Here is a 22,507-nt window from a genome sequence, read left to right as displayed (position 1 = left end):
AGACTCCCCAAATCCAATCCAGTCCTGCTCTTCCTCTCAGCCTCAGACCAGAGTCTTGGACCTCATCCTAGACTCTCCTCTTCCTAAGAGTCCTTCCACCTCCCCCTTTCTCCACGCACCCCCCCCCCCCCCCACACACACACACTATCCCCCGGCTCCTCGGCAGGTGACCAGAGGGTTATTATTAAACTCAGTAAAACCGGGCCAGGCAGTCCCTCCCCTTAGTCCCAGCATAGCATTCCAGGGCCCTCAAGGTGAAGTTCCTCCCTGTGACCTCTGGCTCACCTTGTCTGCCCTACCTGGCACTCTGTCTTTCCACACTTTCTCTCACTTCTCAACAACCCAATCTCCTTTCCTTCTCAGGGCCCTTTGAGCATAGGATTCCCCCTGTTTGCAGCATCGTCCTCCATCTTATTATCTGGCCAATCCGTCCGCACAGCTCACAGCCCGTGCACATCTTTCTCTTCGAAGCCCTCCCTGGTGCTCCCTCCCTCCCTCCCTCCCTCCCTGTCTGGGTTAAACCCCTTCTTTGAGCTTCCATTCACCCTGACCTCCCCCACATCAGAGCACCGAGGTTGTCAGCTGGGGATGGTTTGGTCTCCCTCCAGCCCCTGTGAAGGGGAGCTTCGTGTGGGAAGCGTGTGGGGCTCTCTGACTACGGCATCCAGCGTCTTCTCACTTTTGCTGCTGCAAGGAGTGGTGGCTGTTGAGCTGCTGGTACATCAGAAGTTGCTCCACAGGCAGGAGCCTCTTGATGAGCTGGCCCTGCTGGTTGTTTACAAGGTACACCAGCTGCAGTGGGAAGGCAGGGCCAGATGAGCCAGTGTCAGCCGCCCTTCTGCTCACCCCCCCCCCCCCCCCGCCACCTCCCGTCTCTCCATAGCCCCTGACTGGCACCTGGTACAGACGTCTGTCTTCATAGAAGAGGGTGAGCATGGTCTCGTTGGAGGCATAGAGAGAGGACTGCTGCATCACCTGGAGTCTGACGTACACATCCCAGCCCAAGGATGGGAACAACTGGTACACGTGATAGCTGCCCTCCAGGAGGTACCAGATCTGGAGGGGCAACAGCTGTGTGTGTGAGGGCCATGGGGACTCTGACCCCCCTCTTCCTCTGCCAAGTGTGATGGCCCCATTCCTTGAGGGGTGAGGCTTGGGAGCTCACCTCCAGCTGGGATCAGGTGAGCTCACACCCCTTCTTTCTGTAGTGCCACCTCTCTACTTCCCAGAGCCCACCATTTCGGCTTCCAGCTCCCACGCACCATGATTTCTTTGGTGTTTCTGTCTGCTGTCGTTTCTATTACTTGCAACTTAAGCCTTCCTAATACATATACTCTCTAATGGATGGGGTTCCTAGGGCTGAGCTTTCCTTTTTTTCTTCTCACCCTCCAGGGTCTCAATTTTGCCTTGGCCTTAATTTCCCATCTCTGCACTGGTGCCCAGCCCCCATGCCCCCAGTACATTTGACTCTGGATCTCACCTCCTCCTGAACCTCAGCTTCCAGGATGCCCCCCCCCGCCCCGCCCCCCGTCTATGTGGCCTCTTCCGTGAGGCCATTTTTGACACACACACATACCCAGGCTGGGTCGGGCCCCTTCTCTGAATATCCATAGGTGATTCCCCCTGCTGCAGCCTGACCACTCTCAACTGTCACTGTCTGGGGACGACTCTGTCTTCCCCAACTGGCCTGACACCCTGTGAGGGCAAGGCCCAGGGCTGACTCGGTTGCCACTGTGCCCCAGCACGGGGCCAGGCATCCAGTAAGTGCTGCGTGCTTGTGAAAGGAACACCCGCATGATGAAATAAGAGAGGGCACCCTCTGGAAATCAGATCATATGACTCTGAGCACAGCTCTATCACTCTGCTGAGGAACTTGGGAAGACACTTAGCCTCTCTGAGCTCCAGGGTTCTCAGCTGTAAATGGAGCTTCTGCTGCCCTCCCCCACTGCCCTGAGGGCGTTCCTTCCCCTTGGCCCCTTTACGCTGGCAGGGGGAGGAGGGAGACCTCTGGGCTTTGGGGTGGGCAGAGAGGAAGTGGGGAGAGGAGCAGGCAGCCCACCTCCTCGGTCTCTGTGACAATAGCTATTTCTCCATGGTATGAGTTGACCATGTACTTGATGGACAGCTCCTTGGGGAAGTCCGCCAGGTAAATGAAGTTTTCACTGTCATAGCTGCAGGGGTAGAGATGGAAGCTGGGAGCCCTGAGGCAAGGCCCCTGGAAGATATGTTTTCCCCAGTCCAAGCTAAACATAACACAAGAGCTGTTTTCTCACTTCTCCACTGGTTTTGAGAAAACATGAAAAGGAAACCTGGGATTTCAGCTTCTGCCCCTGATTCCAAACCCTCTGGGGGACCTGTCCGTCTGTAAACAGGAGGATTCCGTCAACCTGGCATGTTGCCAACCGCCCACGGAGTTGACTCAGGGGCTCCTAGGTTCCTGAGGGGCGAAAAGTGCCCTAACCTTCCCCAGACAATGCTTTCTATTGCTCACATAGGTTGGGACCTCACATGAGGGCTCCCCTAGTTCCCCCCATTCTAGCCCTCGCCACCCCAGCCTATGTTTTCCCCATCACAGTCCTCATAACGTCGGGACTTGGGCAAACTGAAAACGCGGTGACTTTGGAAAGGACCCCCACCCTCGTGGGGCTGCGGTAGCAGACTCTGCCCCTACCTCTGCAGGAGGAAGTTGCCCCAGATGAACAGCATGTTGTTAAATGAGTTGTAGGACATGCCCTTGGGCACCATCGGGAAGTTGGTGTAAGTCTCTGTCCCGAGGATCATCAGGAACTCCAGGCCTCGAGCTGGCCGGGGCAGAGGCAGAGTGGACACAGCAGTGAGGCGGGATCCCTCCTGGCTCCCACCCACCTTTGAGGCCCCCTCCACCTTCCCCTCCTACCCTCAGGAATGAATTCCGGGATGGTGTAGAGAACGGACAGGAGATCACTGACTACAGGTGAAGAGAACATGGCAAAATCTCCTGAGGCCTTGAGCTTTCAAAAAACCTGAAACTAGGCAAGTCACCAGCTTCCCAATTCCTCCCCAAAACCCTGCCATGGCTTCCCCTCCGGGCCTCTCGGCCCTTCCTGTTTCTTCACATGAATTCTGAGAAGACACATCCAGCCAGGGCACAGGACGTGTCTCCTGTAGCTCCTTGACAGGGGAGTGCAGCGCACAGCCTACTCTCAGTTCAGGCGAAATAAAACCAAACCTCCTCACTGTGAGCCACAGGCCCTTCTGCTCATGTCTTCATCTCCCTCCTTTCCCTTACCTGCTCTGTTCCAGTCACGTCACACTGGCTTCCTCTCCGTTCCTCCAACCCACCAAGCCTGTCCGCCGCCACCACCCCTTACCTGGGAGGGACACGAGCAACATCTCCCCCCCATGGTCTGCTGTGCACCCAAGCCCCCCACCAATTACCCAGGTCGTAGCGGACCAACTGGAAATACTTCCTGGCAGCAGTGTCTTCGATCTCCACCAGCAGCAGCAGATTGTAGTTCCCCTCAGTGTACACAGCCCAGGTTATGGAGCAGTTGGCAACTGGCAGGGAAGGGGGGGGGGGGTCCAGAGCAGCCCGATCCCACCCCTCTCCGTCACCTCCTCCCTCTCTGAGACTGCCACCCCATCTCAGCCCTGCAACTCTCCACCTCTTCCCACGACACTGCCCACTGCCCCTCCTTTTCCTTCCTCGCGACCTCTCCCACCCTTCCCTGCGCTCCCATACCCTAGGTCCCCACCCCCACCCACTGCAGACCCACTTGGGACAGGGGTACCTTGTATACTTTCGCACACCGACTGCTGCCTGGGCAGCCTCTGGAAGGAAACAAGGCCATCTGCGGAGCAGGGCAGTTCCACGTTCAGGCCCTTCCCATTCTCAGCCCAACAGGCATCCCTCCACGGTAGAATGCCGGTGCCCCACCCACTTCCTCCAGTCTACGGATTTCAGGGGACAGGTCTCACCCCCTGACCTTTCAGTCACTCACACCTGGCCTATCAGTATGTCTCTCTCTGGTCACAGTAATTGGTTCAGGTCCAGGCAGGTGACTAAGAATCGACCAATCAGAGTGCACCCTGAGGGCTAATGAGGAAGAGGCTGCTCTCATTCTCCTGGGTGACTCAAGCTGGTGGGAGAAGATCCTCAAGCTCCTGGGAGCCCTCCTTAACCCCCACAAGAGGATCATCCACCTGAAGATGAAGCTAACTTACAGGGCTCATAATAGTAAGCCCTTTCCCAGCACTCACCATGTCCCCAGCACAATTCTAAGACCTTTATGGATGCCAATATATTTAATCTTTATATCAACACAGTGAAGCAAGGACTAGTAGTATTATTGGCCCAATTTTTCTGATTAAATGAGGCCAAAAAGAGAGGGTAAGTCACAGGTGACGTGGGTTGGCAGTGTCAGAGCAGTTTCTAGACCTGTGCCATAATCACTATGCTATACTACCTTGCCAAGAGACAGAGTCTTGACAATATACCCTGTGAGCCCCTGGATCCAGCCCTGCCTGAAGTTGGCACTTTGTCTTTTCACTTGTAAGTCCACAGATTCTTTATGCCTAAGTGATTTTTGAATTGAACTTATGCCCTTTGAAACCAAACAATACAAGATACATACTATAACCCAGGCACTATCCCTACAAATGCCTAAGTCCTAGGGCCAACCTCCAGCCTGGGACTCCTTTGTTTGTTTGTTTGTTTTTGTTTATTCTCCCCAGAGGATATTTTCCCATTGATTTTTTAGAGAGAGTGGAAGCGAGGGGAAGAGAGACAAAGAGAGAAACATCGATGAGAGAGACTCCCACACACGCCCATACCGGGGCCAGGGATCGAGCCTGAAACCGAGGTGCATGCCCTTGACTGGGAATCAAACCAGAGACCCCTCAGTCCTCGGGCTGACACTCTATCCACTGAGCCAAACTGGCTAGGCCATTGGACTCCTTCCGAAGATACATAGTGAGGGGTTAGAGCCCAAGGTCAGACTTCTTGGAGGTGAGAGGGAATGGAGGCGTCTCTTGGCTGCCAGAGGCCCCGCCCTTACCTGTAATAGTCCCAAAGTGGACATAACCTTCGTGCTTCCCAATGGTGAGGGCCATGATGTACTCGGAGCCATTTCCATGAAAATGCACGGGGCACAGCTTCTTGATGCACTCGTTGGGCAGTACACGAACCCAGCTCTCTGCAGTGGCCAGCATGGGGCCTCAGGCCCAGGCGTTGGGACCTGGGCCCTGCATCCACATTTCCCTGGCCTTAATGAACCTGTTATCATCCTCTCCCCCTGGAGCAGCTGCTCAGTGTGGTGACTGAGGGACGTTTTAGCATAGGGTTCCAGCTGCCTTTGAGAAAATCCTCCTGACTCACATTCTGTCCCTGAGGTTCCAATTGGGCTTGACCCCACCCTTGCATTCCCCTGGCCAGAGCCATTGGTTCAGAGCTGGGCTGTGACCAAGCGGGGCAAATCAGAGACAGTCTGAGTTTGCAACCACTAACAAAGAGATGCTCTTTCCTGGGCTCCTGGGGGTATAAAAGTCTGCAGTTGCTGGGAGTCACCATGGCCATCACAAGAGGGGCCTGTCTAACAGCTACAGTGAGTCCCTAGATCCAACTATACCTGAAACCAACATGTTCCTGGTTTGTTTTGTATCTTAGCTATCTAAGCTGAGAAAACACACCCCCCCCCTTTTTTTTTTTGGTTTGAGCCCATTTTAATTTGGTTCTTCCTACTGGCCAAGTGTCCTAAGTAAGAAAGGAAGAAAAATGAGCTGTTGAGAACATGCATTAACTAATGAAATATAGGTGACACCAAGTTCCTGTGACCCTGTAAGTCCAAGTGACCCTAAGTCTAAATGACATCTTTCATTTGAATTGGGGGGAAACCTAGAAGAACTAAGAGAGCTCCCATTTAAAACAGGGGTGGGGAATGTCCAGCCCTCAGGCCTCTGAAATCATTTGGTCTGGCCCTGCTACAGTATTAGGGGTGAGCTAATTGAATGTTTGAACAAATATAGCAGGCTAATTTTTTAAAAATATGTTTTAAAATATATTTTTATTGATTTCAGAGAGGAAGGGGGAGAGAGAGAGACATCAATAATGATAGAGAATCATTAATTAGCTGCCTCCTGCACGCCTCCTACTGGAGATGGAGCCTGCAACCCACACATGTGCCCTTGACTGGAAATGAACCCGCAACCCTTCAGTCTGCAGGCTGATGCTCTATGCACTGAGCCAAACCAGCTAGGGCAGCAGGCTAATTTTGAAGTTGATAATTTTGTATGGCATAAATATTGATGTTATAAATATCCAAATGGCCCTTGACAGAAAAAGTCCCCCCCCCCCCGCCTCCCATTTAAAGGATGTGGCTGAGTCAAAGTCTTTCCTTTTTCTCTCTGATCAGTCTCCTTCATGACTTTGCCCGTCTCTGTTTCTCTCTCTGTTTTTCTCTCTGACCCCTATGCCTCTCCCCATCTCCACACCCAATTCCTCTCTTAGTATGCCTTTCTCAGTATGTCTTTCCCTGTCTTTCTGACACTGTGTGTGAGAGAATCTCTCTCCTCCCTCTCTCTCTCTCTCTCCTCCCTTCTTTCACTCTCAACCTCCCCTAGCTGACTCACACTTCCCGGGAAGGTCTGGATGAAGGCCCCACCCCAGCATCGAGAGAGTGGGAAAATGCCCTCCAGGATGGGCAGGGTGATTCAGGACCTTGGAGAGTCCCTCCAACTCTCCCTCCTCCCCCATTGGCAATCCCAGCCGCCCCCCCCCCCCCCCCCCGCCCGCCCGCCCTGGTGCCACAGTGGATGGGTTCATTAAGGCGGCCCCTGGGGCTCCAACTGGCAGTTCCCTTCTCCAAGATGCCACAGACCCCTAGGCACATGGCCCGGTCCCAGCCCTCTCACCGCTGCCACGGTTGCTCTCGTGGAGTATGGTATAGCTGCCTGTAAAATAGTAGACGAGCTGGTTCTGCCGAATGAAGAGGGTGCTCTCTGTGGCGATGGCATCGTAGATGGTGGCGGTGAAGTTACCCTGGGGGCAGTAGAAGGAGCCTACCCAGCAACTGTCAATGCTCAACTGCAGAGGAGTACAGCCAGTGGTGAGCAGGCGGCCTTCGCCTCGGCCCCCACACCCTGCCTTGCGGGGGGAGGGGAGTCCTGCCTTTCGGGGGGAGGTGGGGGTCCTGCTCTGACAACTGCTCCAGGTGAACACATGCAGCTGCCTGCTCATTCTGCAGCAGCACCTCAGTGGCCAAACTTCTTCAACATGGACAAAGGAAGGAGGTGACCAGGCAGGCGCCTGGAGCTGTGTGTTCCCTAAATGTAAACAGTGTACAGAGTGTTCAATGGCCCCTGAGTGTTGTACCCATGTAGACCCAAAAGATCCGATGCTTGGCCCAAGGCACATACTTAATAATCCTATTCTAACTTGAACACAATTGACTGTCAGGCTGACACTTTCTGAACTTACTGACTGATCACTAACACTGGCAATATCACCAACAGTGGGAAAGCACCAGCAATGCAGGGTTCTCGCCTATAAGATTGAATCTAAATTTAATCAAGCTTTTAGATTGGCAATATGTTGTGTTATCGACTAATTGTGTTCCCCTCCCCAGTTTATATGTTCAAGCCCCCTGGTGGTCAGTATGCTCCTACAGGGGGAGCACTGCTCAGTCAGAAGCTGCGCGAACACAGCGGCCGGCCGGTGGCCGCAGCGCTAAGGAACAGCGAGCAGGCAGGCGGTAACGAGTGAGGGGTCCTGGGGAGGGGGCCTAAGCCAGCAGTTGGACAACCCTGAAGGGTTCCAGACTGTGAGAGGGCACAGACTGGGCTGAGGGACACACACCCCCAGTGCACAAATTTCATGCACCGGGGCTCTAGTACAATTATAAGGATGTCTGGAGTTAAAATTGAATTCTTCATCCCTGTGACATAAACCTCCTTCTTTGCCCTCCAAATCTCTTCAGCAGAATCCCTATCAACTACATATCCCCTGTGGGTGTCTTTGGAGCAGGAGTGAGAAAACAGCAATGTCTGGAAAGACTTGGCCCAGATGGGAGAAAGCTGACACAGGACAGGGAGATGGTCTATAAATTGAACACATTCAGTAAAGCAGGAATTTAGCGCCAGAGGGAACTAGAATGTTAATCTATATGGGCTTCTCAGACATCAAGAGTGAGGCTTTCAACTTGATGGAAAGAGGTTGAGGCAACCTTTTGGGGTTGCTATGGAGCACAGTTGTTATCTTGGCCACCATTATCAACCAGCATCTTCTCCCCTCAACTTGTGGTAAAGCTACCCTGATTTCACTCTGGGGAGCCATTCTTTCTCTGCCTCTTGTCTCAGCTGCTCTCCTCATAAAGATGGAGATCATGACCTGTGCTAAGCCAGCTGGCATATTCCATTATTTTGGGACACATGACCCAAATTGGATCAATCAGGACCAAGGAGATACATTTCAGGATTTTTGAAAGGCTATTTAGGAAAGTGATGCTCCTGTTCTCCACCCGGGGAGTTGGAATCTGAGCCACTTTGAGGACAGAGCTAATCCAGAAGAAATGGAGCAGAAGTCCTCATTTGATGTCCCGTGTCAAGCCAGGCCTGGAGCCTCCTCTGTGTGGGCTTTGCAGTTAGGTGCACCTACTAAATCCATTCCTCTGCTTAAACCAAACTGGGTTGGAACTCTGCCTGCAGCTGTACCAACTCCAATGTGTTTCTCACTCACACCAACAGGACCTTGCTTCAGCACTCCTCCCCCATTCTGGGAACAATGTAGGCACACAAAGCTGAATTAAAAACCCTGGGGGTCAGATGTATATGGCAGTTCAGAATTCTCAGTGTTTAGAAGGTAGTATGGCACATATATAGCATTCATATGTAAACCAGTAGGGTCTGGGGCAGCACCCCATAAGCACACACCTTAAGATTTCTGCAGGGCAGAATCTGAATATTAAGACTACGTGGGATGCAAAAAGACTAAGTAGCGTTTGTTAGCTCAGGTCAGAGTTTCTTGACAAATGAATTTGAGCCCTAAATTTGTGAAAATGCCATTTTCAAAGCTTTTTGTATTTCAGAATTACAAATGATGGACCTACAAATAATAATAGCTTTCGCTTACATAGTGCTCATTGGTGTCCAGCTAATATTAACTGACATCGTCCTCCCACTGATTCTATAAGGTAAACAGAATTCCCATTTTACAGAAGGGAACTCTGAGGCCGGGGTGGGTGGGGTGACTTGCCCAAGGTCACACGGCTAGGAGGGAGCAGAACCGGGATTTGAACCCAGGTTGCCTGGCTGCAGAGTCCTATGTCCTTCCTTCACGCTATCTGCCTCTAATGGGGATGGTAATGTCTTTGGGGACCCCCCTCCAAAGCCCAAGGCTGCAACCCACCTGAGGGGCTGAGGGCCAGCACCCTTCCAGAGGCCCCAGCCCACTGCCCGCCGTGCACCTCTCACCTCCACAAGGAAAAAGTCCGTAAAGCTGGTGTCCGTCAGCAGCACTGACTTCTCCTCGGGAATTCCACCCAGGATGAGCACCGGTGTCTGGTCCACAGTGTACCACAGGGGCCTCGATGGGACATTCACAAAGTACCGGGGTATCAGATTGAAGAGCTGCCAGGGAAGGGGCGGGAGGACTGCTCAACACCCCCCACCCCCCTATGGCTCCATCTCACTTAGGGCAAACGCCAAAGTTTTCTCCCTGACCGGAGGCCCCACACAATTTGCCCCGCCACACACCTCTCAGACCTCATCCCCCTTCCTCTCCCCCTTGCTCACTCTTTCCCAGATACACGGGCCTCCTGCTTCTCAGACTGCCCAGAACGTTCCCACCTCAGAGCCTCTGCACTGGCTGTTCCCTCTGTATACAGTGCTCTCCCCCTAGGACCCACATGATTCCCTCCCCTTCTCCTTCAAGGCTTTACTCAAATGTCAACCTTCTCAATTCTGCCTTTCTTTCTTTCTTTCTTTCTTTTTCATTAATCTTCACCAGAGGATATTTTTTCCATTGATTTTTAGAGAGAGTGGAAGGGAAGAGGGAGGGAAGGAGAGAGAGAGAGAGAGAGAGAGAGAGAGAGAGAGAGAGAGAGAGAGAGAGAGAGATCAATGTGTGGGAGAGACATCAATTGGTTGCCTCCCGCACATGCCCTGACCAGGGCAGGAATAGAACCTGCAGCCCAGGTATATGCCCTCAACTGGAAATCAAACCCGAGACCCTTTGGTGCACAGGCTGACACTCTACCACCGAGCCACACCGGTCAGGGCTCAATTCTGCCTTTCCTGACTATCCCATCAAACACTGCAATCCCCTCCTGCACAGCCCCTATCCACTGCCCTCTGTCTGACTTCTACCCAGACCCCTTTCCACCTCTGCACCCACCACAGCATTTACTTGATTTCGTGTTTACTGCTTTGCTGTATGTCTCTCCCGCGAGAATGTCAGCTCTGAGAGGTCAGAGACTTGGGTCTGTGTGTCCACTGTTTTGTTCGCTTGGGGACGCCCTTGTGCTCAGTAAGTGCCTGCTGAGTGACTGAATGAATGCACGCTGATTAAGAATATGGGTGCAGCCGAAACCGGTTTGGCCCAGTGGATAGAGTGTTGGCCTGCGGACTAAAGGGTCCCAGGTTCGATTCCGGTCAAGGGCATGTACCTTGGTTGTGGGCACATCCCCGGTAGGGGGTGTGCAGGAGGCAGCTGTTCTATGTTTCTCTCTCATCGATGTTTCTAGCTCTCTATCCCTCTCCCTTCCTCTCTGTGAAAAAATCAATAAAATAAAAAAAAAGAATATGGGTGCAAGAGTCAGGCAGACACAGCTTCAGATCTTGTTCCATATGCACATGCGGAGAGACTGCGCAAATGGTCCCATCCCTTTCAAGGCTCAGTTTTATTCTCTCTAAAATGGGTAAGAGTACCTTCCCACACAGGGTCAGTGTTGAAGATGTAATGTGATTGTGCATTTAGCAGAACACTTCACCCGGGCCTGGCACCAAGTCAGTGCTCTAAGTCAGCGGTCGCCAACTGGTGGACCGTGGGCCACTGGTGGTCCGAGAGGTTGGCGACCGCTGGTGTAAGGAAACCTTTGGAGCAGCAGTCACCAGCCGGCGGCCTGCGGACCCCTGGTGGTCCGCGAGGTCCCAAAGCTGCTCTCAGTGGAGCGTGCCACTTGTGTGGGGCGTAATCAGAGCCCCGGCCCACTGTCTTTAACCCACGCCTTCCGCTGTGCCCGCTGTCCAGGCCCCCGTACCTCATTTCCCACAGTGAACTGGAGCCTGTCGTCTTGCTGTCTCTTCAGGAAGCCATTGATGTTCACCTGAAACCTGGCAGCGGTGTGAGGCGGGCACAGGCGAGGGTTTGGGATCAGGGACTCCTGCCACAGCTCATAGCCCCCCCCTCTTCTCCCTCCCATTGGTCTCCTCCTGGTTTCTTTGGGAATCTGGAGATAAGGAAGTCCCTCCCAGAACCCACCCCCTAACCCGGGTGTGGGGAAGGGCACCTTTTATTGGGGATGAAGGGCCCGAGGCCATTGCTGCTGACATCCACACGCATGACCACACTGCCATTCTTGACGGGCATGGGTGTGTACCAGCTCATGACACACACCTCCTCTGCACTGCACTGCTCTGCTGGTAAGCAGGGGGCACTGAGGCGACTGGGCTCTCCCTGCAACTTCCCATGTCCTGCTCCACACCTTGAACCCCACTGGGGCCTCTGTGTAGCCCCATCTGGGCCATGAAACCGGCTGAAGCCTCCTCCCCATACCCTCCTCCGGTCACCGACCTCACTGAGGATCCCCAACAAACCCCACATTTCCACCAGGTCACGGACTCCTCTGATGACCCCAGCCTCCCCCTCCAAGTCATGACCCCCTCCAAGGCCCCCAGAAGTCCCCCACCCCTCCAAGCACCCCGCAGGCCCACCTCTGCTGCGGAAGGGGGCTGCCTCCATCTGGATCTGCAGCTGTTCTAACTTCCAGCGATTGAAGTTAACTGGGGACTGGAAGATGACCAGCACCACAGGCTTCAGCCCCGTCAGGTGGCCCTTGCGGACCAGAGCCTCGGAGGACTGAGGGCGAGATGGCCCCACAGGTGTGTCTTTAAGATAACCTCTGGGCCCCCTGCCTTGACCCCACCGTTAGTAGCCTGTTTTCCTGGGCTGGGTAGGGAGAACAGAATCTCCACCAGGGGAAGGTCAGAAAACATGGTCTAGGTTTGGAGCTGGGATGGAGGACAGACCAGGCTAGGAGAGGGGGAGAGGGGCTAGGAACTGTGGAGGCAGTCAGGAGGTCTTCCTGGAGGAGGTGAGTCCAGGGCCACGGTCTTCAGATAGAATTTGAATGTAAGGAATACATAGAGAAGGGCAGCATGGGATAAGCAAAATCGTGATGGCCGGAATGAACCTGGCACCCAGAACTATTAATCGCTTCTCCCTCACTTAGGGATTCCCAGGCCCACTCTTGAGGTTTCCACTTTCCCTCCAGAAATGAGACTCTCTGCCACCCTCAATAGTCCAAAGATAGCCAGGGTTGGGGGCTGGGACCTGGGGTAAAGGTGGGATGGGACAGGGGACAGAAAAGACTGGGGAAGAGGGTGAGGGGGCAGCCAGAGACAACTTCTCAGAGATGCCAGAATCCTGGCTGGGCTGAGAGGGGCAGGCCGGGCTTAGGGTGCAGATGGAAGGAGGAAGGAAGGGTACGCCAAGTGTGTGGAACAAGCATATGCAAAAGGTTGGGTGGCTCCTCAGGAGAAGGCTGCACTCGGGCCAGAGTGGGCTTGGAGACCAGGGTGAGACACTTAACGGTCTAATCCCCTTTGCCCAGGCTTTCCTCTCTGCATGGACTACCCTTCATAAATATTGTATGTATGTACTTACTGATCGCTCTCCTGATGGGCTAAATCCGTAAGAAAAACCTGTCTGTGCTGTTTATCGCTGTACCCCCACTCAATTGTAAAAGAGAATCTGACCCATAGTAAGTGTTGCACGAACGAATAAAGGTATTATTACCATACTTTTACCGGTAAGGAGAGATGGTTCACGGAGTAAAACTCTATGCCCAGGGTCATGCTCTAGAAGCTTGTTGCTAGCATTCACTGCTCTCCTTCTGTGAACCAGACACTGTGCCGAGAGCTTCACACACAGTTAACCATTTGATGAAGCTGGCATGATCACTGCCTTACCCTTGATAAGGATGAGGAAGCTTTGGTAGAGAGAAGTTAAGTAACTTGCCTGAGATCACAGCTATTACGGTATAGGATCTGAACCCAGGCAGCCTGGCTCCAAGTGTTAACAATCATGCTATTCTTCCTCCAAGTAAATGTTAATCAGTGGCAGATTCAAACCCAAGTCTACAGCCTCCAGAACTTCGCTTCTAGACCACAACATCCCATTGTCTTCAGAAAGCTCACTTGAGCCAAAACAATCTTGAAAAAGAACAAAGTTTGAAGACTCAAACTTCCCAATTTGAAAACTTACTACAAAGCTATAGTAATCAAGACCATGTGATACCAGCATATGGATAGACATATAGAACAATGGAATAGAATTACGTATACCCCAAAACAAACCCTTACATTTATGGTCAATTGATTTTTGACAAGGGTGCCAAGACATTTCACTGGGGTAAGGAATGATATTTTCAACAAATGGTACTGGGATAATTGGGTATTTACATATCAAAGTTGTATTCTTTTTAAATTATTTTATTTTATTTTTTAAAATAGATTTTTATTGATTTCAGAGAGGAAGGGAGAAGGAGAGAGAGAGAGATTGAAACATCAATGATAAGAGAATCATTGATGGGCTGCCTCCTGCACACCCCCTACTGGGGATCGAGCCCACAACCCAGGCACGTGCCCTTGGCCGGAATTGAACCCAGGACCCTTCAGTCCACAGGCCAACGCTCTATCCGCAAAGCCAAACCAGCTAGGGCCAAAGTTGGATTCTTACCACACACTACATACAAAAATTAATTCCAAATGTTTTGAAGACCTAAATGTAAGAGTTAAAACTTAAAAACTCTTAGTAAAAAACACAAGAGTATATCTTCATGACCTTTGGTTAGGCAAAGCCTTCTTAGACAACACCAAAAGCACAAGCAACAATAACAAAAAAGGTAAATTGGGCTTCATTGAAATTTAAAACTTTGCTATTTTATGGTATGTGAATTATATCTCAATAAACATAAAGCTTTTGTGCTTCAAAGGACACCATCAAAAAAGTGACAGGAAAGACTCATAAATAGAGAACAGACTGACAGCTGTCAGAGGACAGGGGATTGGGTGAAAACGGTGGAAGGATTAAGCAACAATAACAACAAACCTCAGACACAGACAACAGCATGGTGATTACCAAGAGGGAAAGGTGGGGAGGTGGAAGAGAGTATAAGGGGGATACATGGTGACGGAAGGAGATTTGACTTGGGGTGGTGAACACACAATACAATATAGCTGATGTATTATAGAATTGTACGCCTAAAATATATATAGTTGTATTAACCAATGTCACCCCAATAAATTAAATTAATAAAAAAGAAAGTGAAAAAAACACCAATGGACTGTGACAAAATATTTGCAAATCATACATCTGATAAGGAACTAGTATCAGAATATATTAAGAAATTATACAACACAACAATAAAGACAACCCAATTTTTAAATGAGCAAAAGATCTGAATGGATATTTCTCCAAAGGTAGATAAATGGCCAATGAGTACATGAAAAGATGCTCAAAATCATTAATTATGAGGGAAATGCAAATCAAAACCACAATGAGATACCATTTCACACACACTAGGATGGCTATAATAAAAAAGATGGACAAAGACGATTGAGGATGCAGAGAAACAGGAACCCTCATAGATTGGAATGTAAAGCAGTACAGCTGCTTTGGGAAAGAATCTGGCCGTTCCTCAGAAGTGAAAGGGAGTTAACATATAACAGAGCAATTCCATTCCTAAGTATATACGAAATAATTGAAAACCTGTTTACATGTTTACACAAAAATCTGCACACAAATGTTCATAGCAGCATTATTCAGAACAGCCAAAAAAAGTGGAAATAACCCAAATGTTTATAAGCCGGTTTGGCTCAGTGGATAGAGCGTCGGCCTGCGGACTGAAAGGTCCCAGGTTCGATTCTGGTCAAGGGCATGTACCTTGGTTGCGGGCACATCCCCAGTAGGGGGTGTGCAGGAGGCAGCTGATCGATGTTTCTAACTCTCCCTCTCCCTTCCGCTCTGTAAAAAATCAATAAAACATATTTAAAAAGAAAAGGGGAAACTTGAGGTTCACACAGAATGAGCCCGCTCGAGCTGCAAACACTCACCTCTCCTTTGCAGAAGTAGTCGATCTTCAGGTAGTAAGGGAAGCCCAGGTATTTCTGCAAGGAGAGGTTGGGCAAATGGCCAGAGCCCAATCGGATGCACCTCCAGGACCTCTCCCATTCACCGGACCCCAACCCCCTCACCTCATCCGGGTCGATAGGCGCGTCCACCAGAAGGCCAAACAGATTGTCCACTGTGTCCAGGGGCTCTTGCTCAAAGAAGCGGTCACTCCCCTGGTTCTTGCCTACCGTCTCGAACTTGTTCAGGACAACCTGCCAGGTGCACTCCTGGTTATCCTCGACAGCCCACAGCCTCCACGGTGACAACAGCACCGCCGTCAGGGGCCACAGCGCCCACAGGCCTCGGAGTCTCGGCCACGAAGGGCCGGCAGGGTTCATCGCGGGGCAGCGCGCAGCGTGGCTGGAACCTGGAGAATGCGGGGGTCGACACCCGCTAGCAAGACTGCGCTCCGGGGCCGCCTTCTGAGATCCCACCTCTGTCCTTGCTTCTCCCAGCTCCTGCATGTGGCCCCCCCACCTGCTCCAGGCCTCGCCTCTGCTAGGACTTTTGGCCCCAACGCTGCTCTTGCTCTGGGCTCCGCTTCTGCTTCAGACCTCGCGGATGCCCCAGGTCCTGCATCTGCTGGGAAGCGAGATCCCACCTCGGCTACTTCTCCGGGCCCCGCCCTTATCGCCGCTCCTGGCCACGCCCCTGCTCCTGGTTTGGCTCCATCTCCTCCTCTCTCCCCGCAACCGTGCGCCACCCTTGTGTTCTGCTCTGCACTTGCCCTGCACCCGGTCTCTCGTTTCTCACTTGGGCTGCGTCCCACCTGTTTTCCCCAGGCCGGCTACTCCCCCCGATCTCGCACCTGCACCTCGCCTCAGGCCCACTTCTTTTTGTATCGCCCCTTTCTCCTGGTTCGAATCTAGACTGCTTACGGGGTCCGGTCCCTAGCCCGCCCCTCTCCCGGTCGTGGACCTTCTCCACGCCCCGCCCCGCCCCGCCCCTTTCCCTGTCCCCTGCCCTGTTTCTCAGCCAGAGCTTGCTTCCCGATTTGCTTTTGCTCCCTGTTCCTCGACCTGCCCCCTATCGACGCTCTCTTTCCCCTGGTCCTGGCCAAGCGGCTCTTCCCGAGCCTACGCCTTGCCCCGCCCCCATAAGCCCCGCCCCTCGCCCCTAGGCCCCGCCCCTTCTTAGAGACCGCCTTTCGCGCTCTCCAGGCCCTGCACCTGATCTTCATTCCACCGCGGGGCCGTCTCCTCCACCTTCACCTCGCCGAACCGCGACACCTTTCCGTCTCACCCGCTCTGCTCACCCCCCTTTCCACGCTCTGGTCTACGATGGGCTCCACGCCCGGCCTCTCCTCGCCCCGCGCTTTCTCCGCATCTCCCCGCCTCCGCGCGGTCCCTCTACTCGCCTCCCCTTCCTTGCCTCTCCCCGCTCTCCTCCCCGTTCGCCCGCGTCCCTCCCTAGGATGGCACCCGGCACCTCTCTTTTCTCCCCGCCCCGAAGTACCAGTCACTTCGGTAACACCGGCCAACCGTCACTTGGCCGCTCCAGGACCGCTCGCTTCTGCCCGCACTTCCTCAACTGCCCTCCGCCTCCCGCGGCCCGTGCGGGGCGGTCTCCACGGCAACGCGCCTCTGACCGGCGGGCGGCGCGCGGGGACTGGCCGGCAGAGGGCGCTGGAGACAACGTTTGTGATACCTGCGCGTGCTTCCACCCAATCAGGCTTTTGCATTAAAAATGCTGCACCTAAAAGAAAGTTTGGTCTCCTTGTGGGAATTAATCTGACTGCAGTTTAACACTCTCCCCAACAAAACAGAACAAAGGCGGCCATCGTGTAGAGTTGTTGTGGAAAGTCAATAAGGTGACACGTGAAGAGTGCCTGGCACAGGTAAATAAATATTCAGGTTGACAATTTCCATTTATATCCTGATGCCTAACAAGGATTCAGTCCATGACTTTTTTTAAAAAATATTTTATTGATTTTTTACACAGAGGAAGGGAGAGGGATAGAGAGCCAGAAACATCGATGAGAGAGAAACATCGACCAGCTGCCTCCTGCACACCCCCCACCGGGGATGTGCCCGCAACCAAGGTACATGCCCCTGACCGGAATCGAACCTGGGACCCTTCAGTCCGCAGGCCGACGCTCTATCCACTGAGCCAAACCGGTTTCGGCTGTCCATGACTTTTTTTAATCCTCACCTGAGGATGTTTTTTTATTATTATTATTACTAGAGGCCCCATGCATGGGGTCCACCCCCACACACACACAATTGGGGTGGCGGGCGGTCGGGGGCCGGGAAGATGGTGGTTGTGCTGGGCACCTCTCCTGGACACCTGACTGATGGTCCAGACCGTGAGCAGTTTTCCTCCTGATCACTCATCATTCAGGTTCCTGGTCTATGAAGGCTGGAGAGCGTTTACTTACTGAGAACCACTGATGGGGGGGGGGGGTACAGGGGGGAGGGGTCACCCCCTATAGGCCCGTTGGGCCGCAGTTCGTGTCATAGCCACTGGTCACTCTGGTCGTTCCGCTGTCCAGTCACTTGGCTTTTATTTTTTTTTTTATTTTTTTATTTTTTCAATTTTTTTTATTAAGGTATTATATGTGTACATATCTTACCATTGCCCTCCCCACACCCCCCTCCCATATATGCCCCCACCCCCCAGAGTTTTGCATCCATTGGTTATGCTTATATGCATGCATACAAGTCCTTTGATTGATCTCTTATCTCCCCCACCTCTCCCTAACCTTCCCCTTGTAATTTGACAGTCTGTTTGATGCTTTACTGTCTCTGTATCTATCTTTTTGTTCAAGATTATAATGTTCTTTATTATCCATAAATGAGTGAGATCATGTGGTATTTTTCTTTCATTGACTGACTTATTTCACTTAACATAATGTTCTCCAATTCCTCCCAGGTTGCTGCAAATGATGAGAATTCCTTCTTTTTTATGGCAGCATAGTATTCCATTGTGTAGATGTACCACAGTTTTCTGATCCAGTCATCTGCTGACGGGCACCTAGGCTGTTTCCAAATCTTAGCTATGGTGAATTGTGCTGCTATGAACATAGGGGTGCATATATCCTTTCTAATTGGTGTTTCTAGTTTCTTCGGATATATTCCCAGGAGTGGGATTACTGGGTCAAATGGGAGTTCCATTTTCAGTTTTTTGAGGAAACTCCATACTGTTCTCCACAGTGGCTGCACCAGTCTGCAATCCCACCAGCAGTGCACGAGGGTTCCTTTTTCTCCGCATCCTCGCCAACACTTGTCGTTTGTTGATTTGTTGATGATAGCCATTCTGACAGGTGTGAGATGGTACCGCATTGTTGTTTTGATTTGCATCTCTCGGATAATTAGTGACGTTGAGCATGTTTTCATGTTGGCTTTTATATATATTTATATAAATTATTATTGATTTGAGAGAGAGGAGACATCCATATTAGAGAGAACCATGGGTTGGTTGCCTCCCTTAGGGGATCTCACTGGGAGCGAATCTGAAACCTAGGTATGTGCCCTGACTGGGAATTGAGCCTGCAACCCTTTTGATGTATGGAAGACGCTCCAAACAACTGAGCCACTAGACTAGGCAGACCATTACTTCTTGATGAACTGCAGAGCTGACTTTACTCTAAACCAGTCGTTTTCCAACTTAGCGTGTATTAGACTTGCTGGAAGAACTTGTTCAAATAGGTTGTTGGGATCCACCTCCTGAGTTTTTGATTCAGTAAGTCTGAGGTTGTTACAGAAGACTGGAGAAAAACCAAGCAATGCTTAGAGAAAGGGGAATTACATTTTATTGTAATTACTAGAGGCCCGGTGCACTGTGTGAGTGTGTGTGTGGAGGGTCCCTCAGCCCAGCCTGCAACCTCTCCAATCTGGGACCCCTCTCACAACCCGGGACTGCTGGCTCCTAACCACTCACCTGCCTGCCAGCCTGATCACTCCCTAACCACTCCCCTGCCAGCCTGATCAATGCCTAACTGTTCCCCTGCTGGCCTGGTACCCCCCAACTGCCCTCCCCTGCTGGCCTGATCACCCACAACTGCCCTCCCCTGCCAGCCATCTTGTGGCGGCCATCTTGTGACCACAGGGGGGGGGGCGGCAGTAAATTTGCATATTACCTCTTTATTATATAGGATGCGCAGGCCCAGAAAAATGTGTCTTTCAAATTCTGAGCCCCCAACATGGAGGGAACTTTCCCTATTTGTACTTTTTTCAGCTCTTTATCTTCCAAATTTGGAATGAGACTTCAGGACCTTCTGAGAAAAGTCCTGTGTGCTGGGAAGGGGCCATGAGACCATATCTCAACACCTGGCCTGGCACCAGCACGGACAACTCTGTCTGGGGCATAGTTTATGGCCTCTCTGGAATGGGAGTAGTCTTATTTTCCTTATTACTTAAGCAAGCAAGCGTTTACAGAAGCCAAAATAGCAGGGTTAAAATTTCAAACAGCAGTTATTACATAAGATGGAGGTTATTCTGCTTCAAGGTGGGGTCTGAAAATGTGTACTTCTACCACGTTTCCAGGTGTGGGAGCAGGAAGATACCATTTCCTCCCACCTCTCTAAGCTCTTCTAGCTGGACTTACGACTAGATTAATATGAGACAGGTTATTAGGAAAAAATATCACACGTTTATTTCAGATGCACATGCAGGGGTGCCATAAAACAGCAGGCCCAAAGAGGCTTGGGGCCGTTGAGGTTTATATGCCATTCTGGAGCTAAGGAGAGGTGGTGGGGGGTGGGGAAGGGGGTTGTGGTTTGCCACTCCTAAGGCAGGAAGGCAACTCACGTGGACATAGCAAAGCAGATGTTCCGTAAGTAAATGTTTGCTGAGCCTTGTTTAACAATGGGACACAGGCCGGACTCTGGTCAATTTAGCCTTTCCAGGTGCCGCCCTGCTCTCACACCTGGTTCCTATTTGAATTGTAGTTATTTCTAACAATAGCTCCCGTCAGGAGCAGGTCCTCTATCTCTTGTTAAAAATAACCAGCTTGAAATAATCAGCATCTCGCCCTGACCTGTTTGGCTCAGTGGATAGAGCGTCGGCCTTCGGACTGAGGGGTCCCAGGTTGGATTCCAGTCAAGGGCATGTGCCTTGGTTGCGGGCACATCCCCAGTAGGGGGCGTGCAGGAGGTGGCTGATCGATGTTTCTCTCTCATCAGTGTTTCTGACTCTCCCTCTCCCTTCCTCTCTGTAAAAAATCAATAAAATATATATAATTTTTAAAAAATAATCAGCATCTCCAAAGGCATGTTTTTCAGTAGTAAACTTTGGCCCCCTCCCAGGTGATGCTGATGCTGACGGTTGGGGACCACACACCTTGGAAACCAGCGCTCTAAAACCTTTGGTGACTCCCTGGAACTTCGGGGAAACCTCCAAAGTTGGTCTTCAGCACCCTGCCTGTTGGCCTTCCTGTCCAGCGCTTCTCTTTTCTCCCTGTGGGTGTATGTAGCCCACAGCGCATTACACAGCGCAACCTGAATTCCTGGGTGAGGCATGCTCTTCCTCCGGACTGCACATGCTGTAGCACCTTCCGAAACACTTTTCTCCACTTTGTCGGTGACTGGACACTTTCCTTCCCTGGGGTCTGGTGACACATGGCGAGTCCCTGTCTCTCCCCTGACCACACCGAACATGACCACCTGGGAACCGGTCTTTGTTTCCCACAAAACCACAGACTTCAGGGTGTCCGGGCCTAGGGCTTCCTGTCACTGTTGTTCCCACCTCTGTCCAACACAGAATAGGTGTTCTATGTAAATGAACGGTTGATGGATGCTTAGGCTCCCACCCCTAGCCCACCCACAGGCCAGGGAAGAGGGACCTCACCGGAGAGAGGAAGCTCAGCAGCTGTGTACCTGAGCCCTTCTAGCTTCCCGAGCAGAATCGGAGAGACTGGTGTCTTCTCATGGTACCCCAGCTCAGATATACAGCCCCATGGGGGGTGCCTCTGTTAGACCTTGATACAAAGGTACACCCTGCAACACCCTACAAAACCCTTTATGCCAGAAACTGCCAACCACCCACATGTCCATGAAGGAGACCTTGGAATAATTTATGGGATGTGTGTCCTAGAGGAGGCACTGCAGAAATTAGAAAGGATTGAAGACCTACTTGGGTGTCTCTGGGATGACCTATGAACTACACTGGGTTGGTGAAAGAAAAAAATCAAGGTGCAGAAATGAGAATGTTAGAAAAAGTGTATAAAATTATACATAACATATAAAAAAAGCAAAGTGCAGAAATGATGATTAGCTAACATTTTCATGAATACCAGACACTGTTCTAAGAGGTTTTTTAAAATATATATTTTATTGATTTTTTACAGAGAGGAAGGGAGAGGGACAGAGAGTCAGAAACATCAATGAGAGAGAGACATCGATCAGCTGCCTCCTGCACACCCCCCACTGGGGATGTGCCCACAACCAAGGTACATGCCCTTGACCGGAATCGAACCCGGGACCCCTCAGTCCGCAGGCCGACGCTCTATCCACTTAGCCAAACCAGTCCCGGCGTGTTCTAAATTTTACAGATATTAAATTGCTTAATTCTCTCACAAGCCCATGAGGTAGGTGCCATGATCCTCCCATTTTACAGACTGGCAAACTCAGGCACAGGGAGGCGAAATCGCCTGCCCTGATTGGGAGTGGTAGAGTTCTGATTTCTATCCAGGGACTCTGCCTCCAGAATCTGTAATGGTAACCAACCACCTCGCCACACTAGGTACCATTGGTGTAGAGTGAAAGACACTGACTCACGTGCGTATTGCTGGTATTTGTCTGAGAAATCAGTCGACACAGCCTGAGTGCTGGAGAAAGATTGACTTTCCACTGTACACTCTTTTGCACCTTTTGAATTTTTTGCATGCACCTTTTTAAAAAATTTTTTTTATTGATTTCAGAGAGGAAGGGAGAGGGGGAATAGAGATAGAAATATCAATGATGACAATCATTGACCTGCTGCCTCCTGCACGCCCCCTACTGGGGGTCGAGCCTGCAACCTGGGCATGTGCAACCCAGGACCCTTCAGTCCGCAGGCCGAAGCTCTACCCACTGAGCCAAACCAGCTAGGGCGGCATGCACCGTTTTTTAAAATGTCTTCAACTGAACAGGGTCTGGTTTCTTTTTCAAGAAGGGGAGAAACAACTGCCTCCTCAGCCAGCCGCTGACGTTAGCACAGTGAGGAG

The 22,507-nt window shown here is 51.4% G+C and overlaps 1 protein-coding gene across 1 annotated transcript in view; it reads right to left on the bottom strand.

The window, feature by feature from the left end:
* CATSPERG (cation channel sperm associated auxiliary subunit gamma) overlaps positions 1–16,137 on the bottom strand; it is a gene marked incomplete at its 3' end in the record, with an annotated part of 32,054 nt that extends 15,917 nt beyond the window's left edge. The window contains exons 1-15 of the mRNA XM_079759775.1: positions 15,448–16,137; positions 15,307–15,360; positions 11,905–12,049; positions 11,481–11,607; positions 11,232–11,304; positions 9,445–9,600; positions 6,889–7,060; positions 5,037–5,174; positions 3,771–3,830; positions 3,418–3,537; positions 2,897–2,947; positions 2,672–2,801; positions 2,060–2,171; positions 898–1,056; positions 680–792 (exon numbers count right to left, since the gene is read on the bottom strand). Of these exons, the coding sequence (XP_079615901.1) occupies positions 680–792; positions 898–1,056; positions 2,060–2,171; positions 2,672–2,801; positions 2,897–2,947; positions 3,418–3,537; positions 3,771–3,830; positions 5,037–5,174; positions 6,889–7,060; positions 9,445–9,600; positions 11,232–11,304; positions 11,481–11,607; positions 11,905–12,049; positions 15,307–15,360; positions 15,448–15,828 (1,991 nt within the window). The 5' untranslated portion in view covers positions 15,829–16,137. The remainder of the gene's footprint in view (positions 1–679; positions 793–897; positions 1,057–2,059; positions 2,172–2,671; positions 2,802–2,896; positions 2,948–3,417; positions 3,538–3,770; positions 3,831–5,036; positions 5,175–6,888; positions 7,061–9,444; positions 9,601–11,231; positions 11,305–11,480; positions 11,608–11,904; positions 12,050–15,306; positions 15,361–15,447) is intronic.
* Between the last annotated feature and the right edge of the window lie 6,370 nt (positions 16,138–22,507).

The sequence above is a fragment of the Cnephaeus nilssonii genome, assembly GCF_951640355.1.
Source record: "Cnephaeus nilssonii genome assembly, chromosome: 20".
Lineage (NCBI taxonomy): Eukaryota > Metazoa > Chordata > Mammalia > Chiroptera > Vespertilionidae > Cnephaeus > Cnephaeus nilssonii.
The sequence above is the reverse complement of the archived record's forward strand: the minus strand, read 5'-3'. Positions and strand labels throughout refer to the sequence as shown.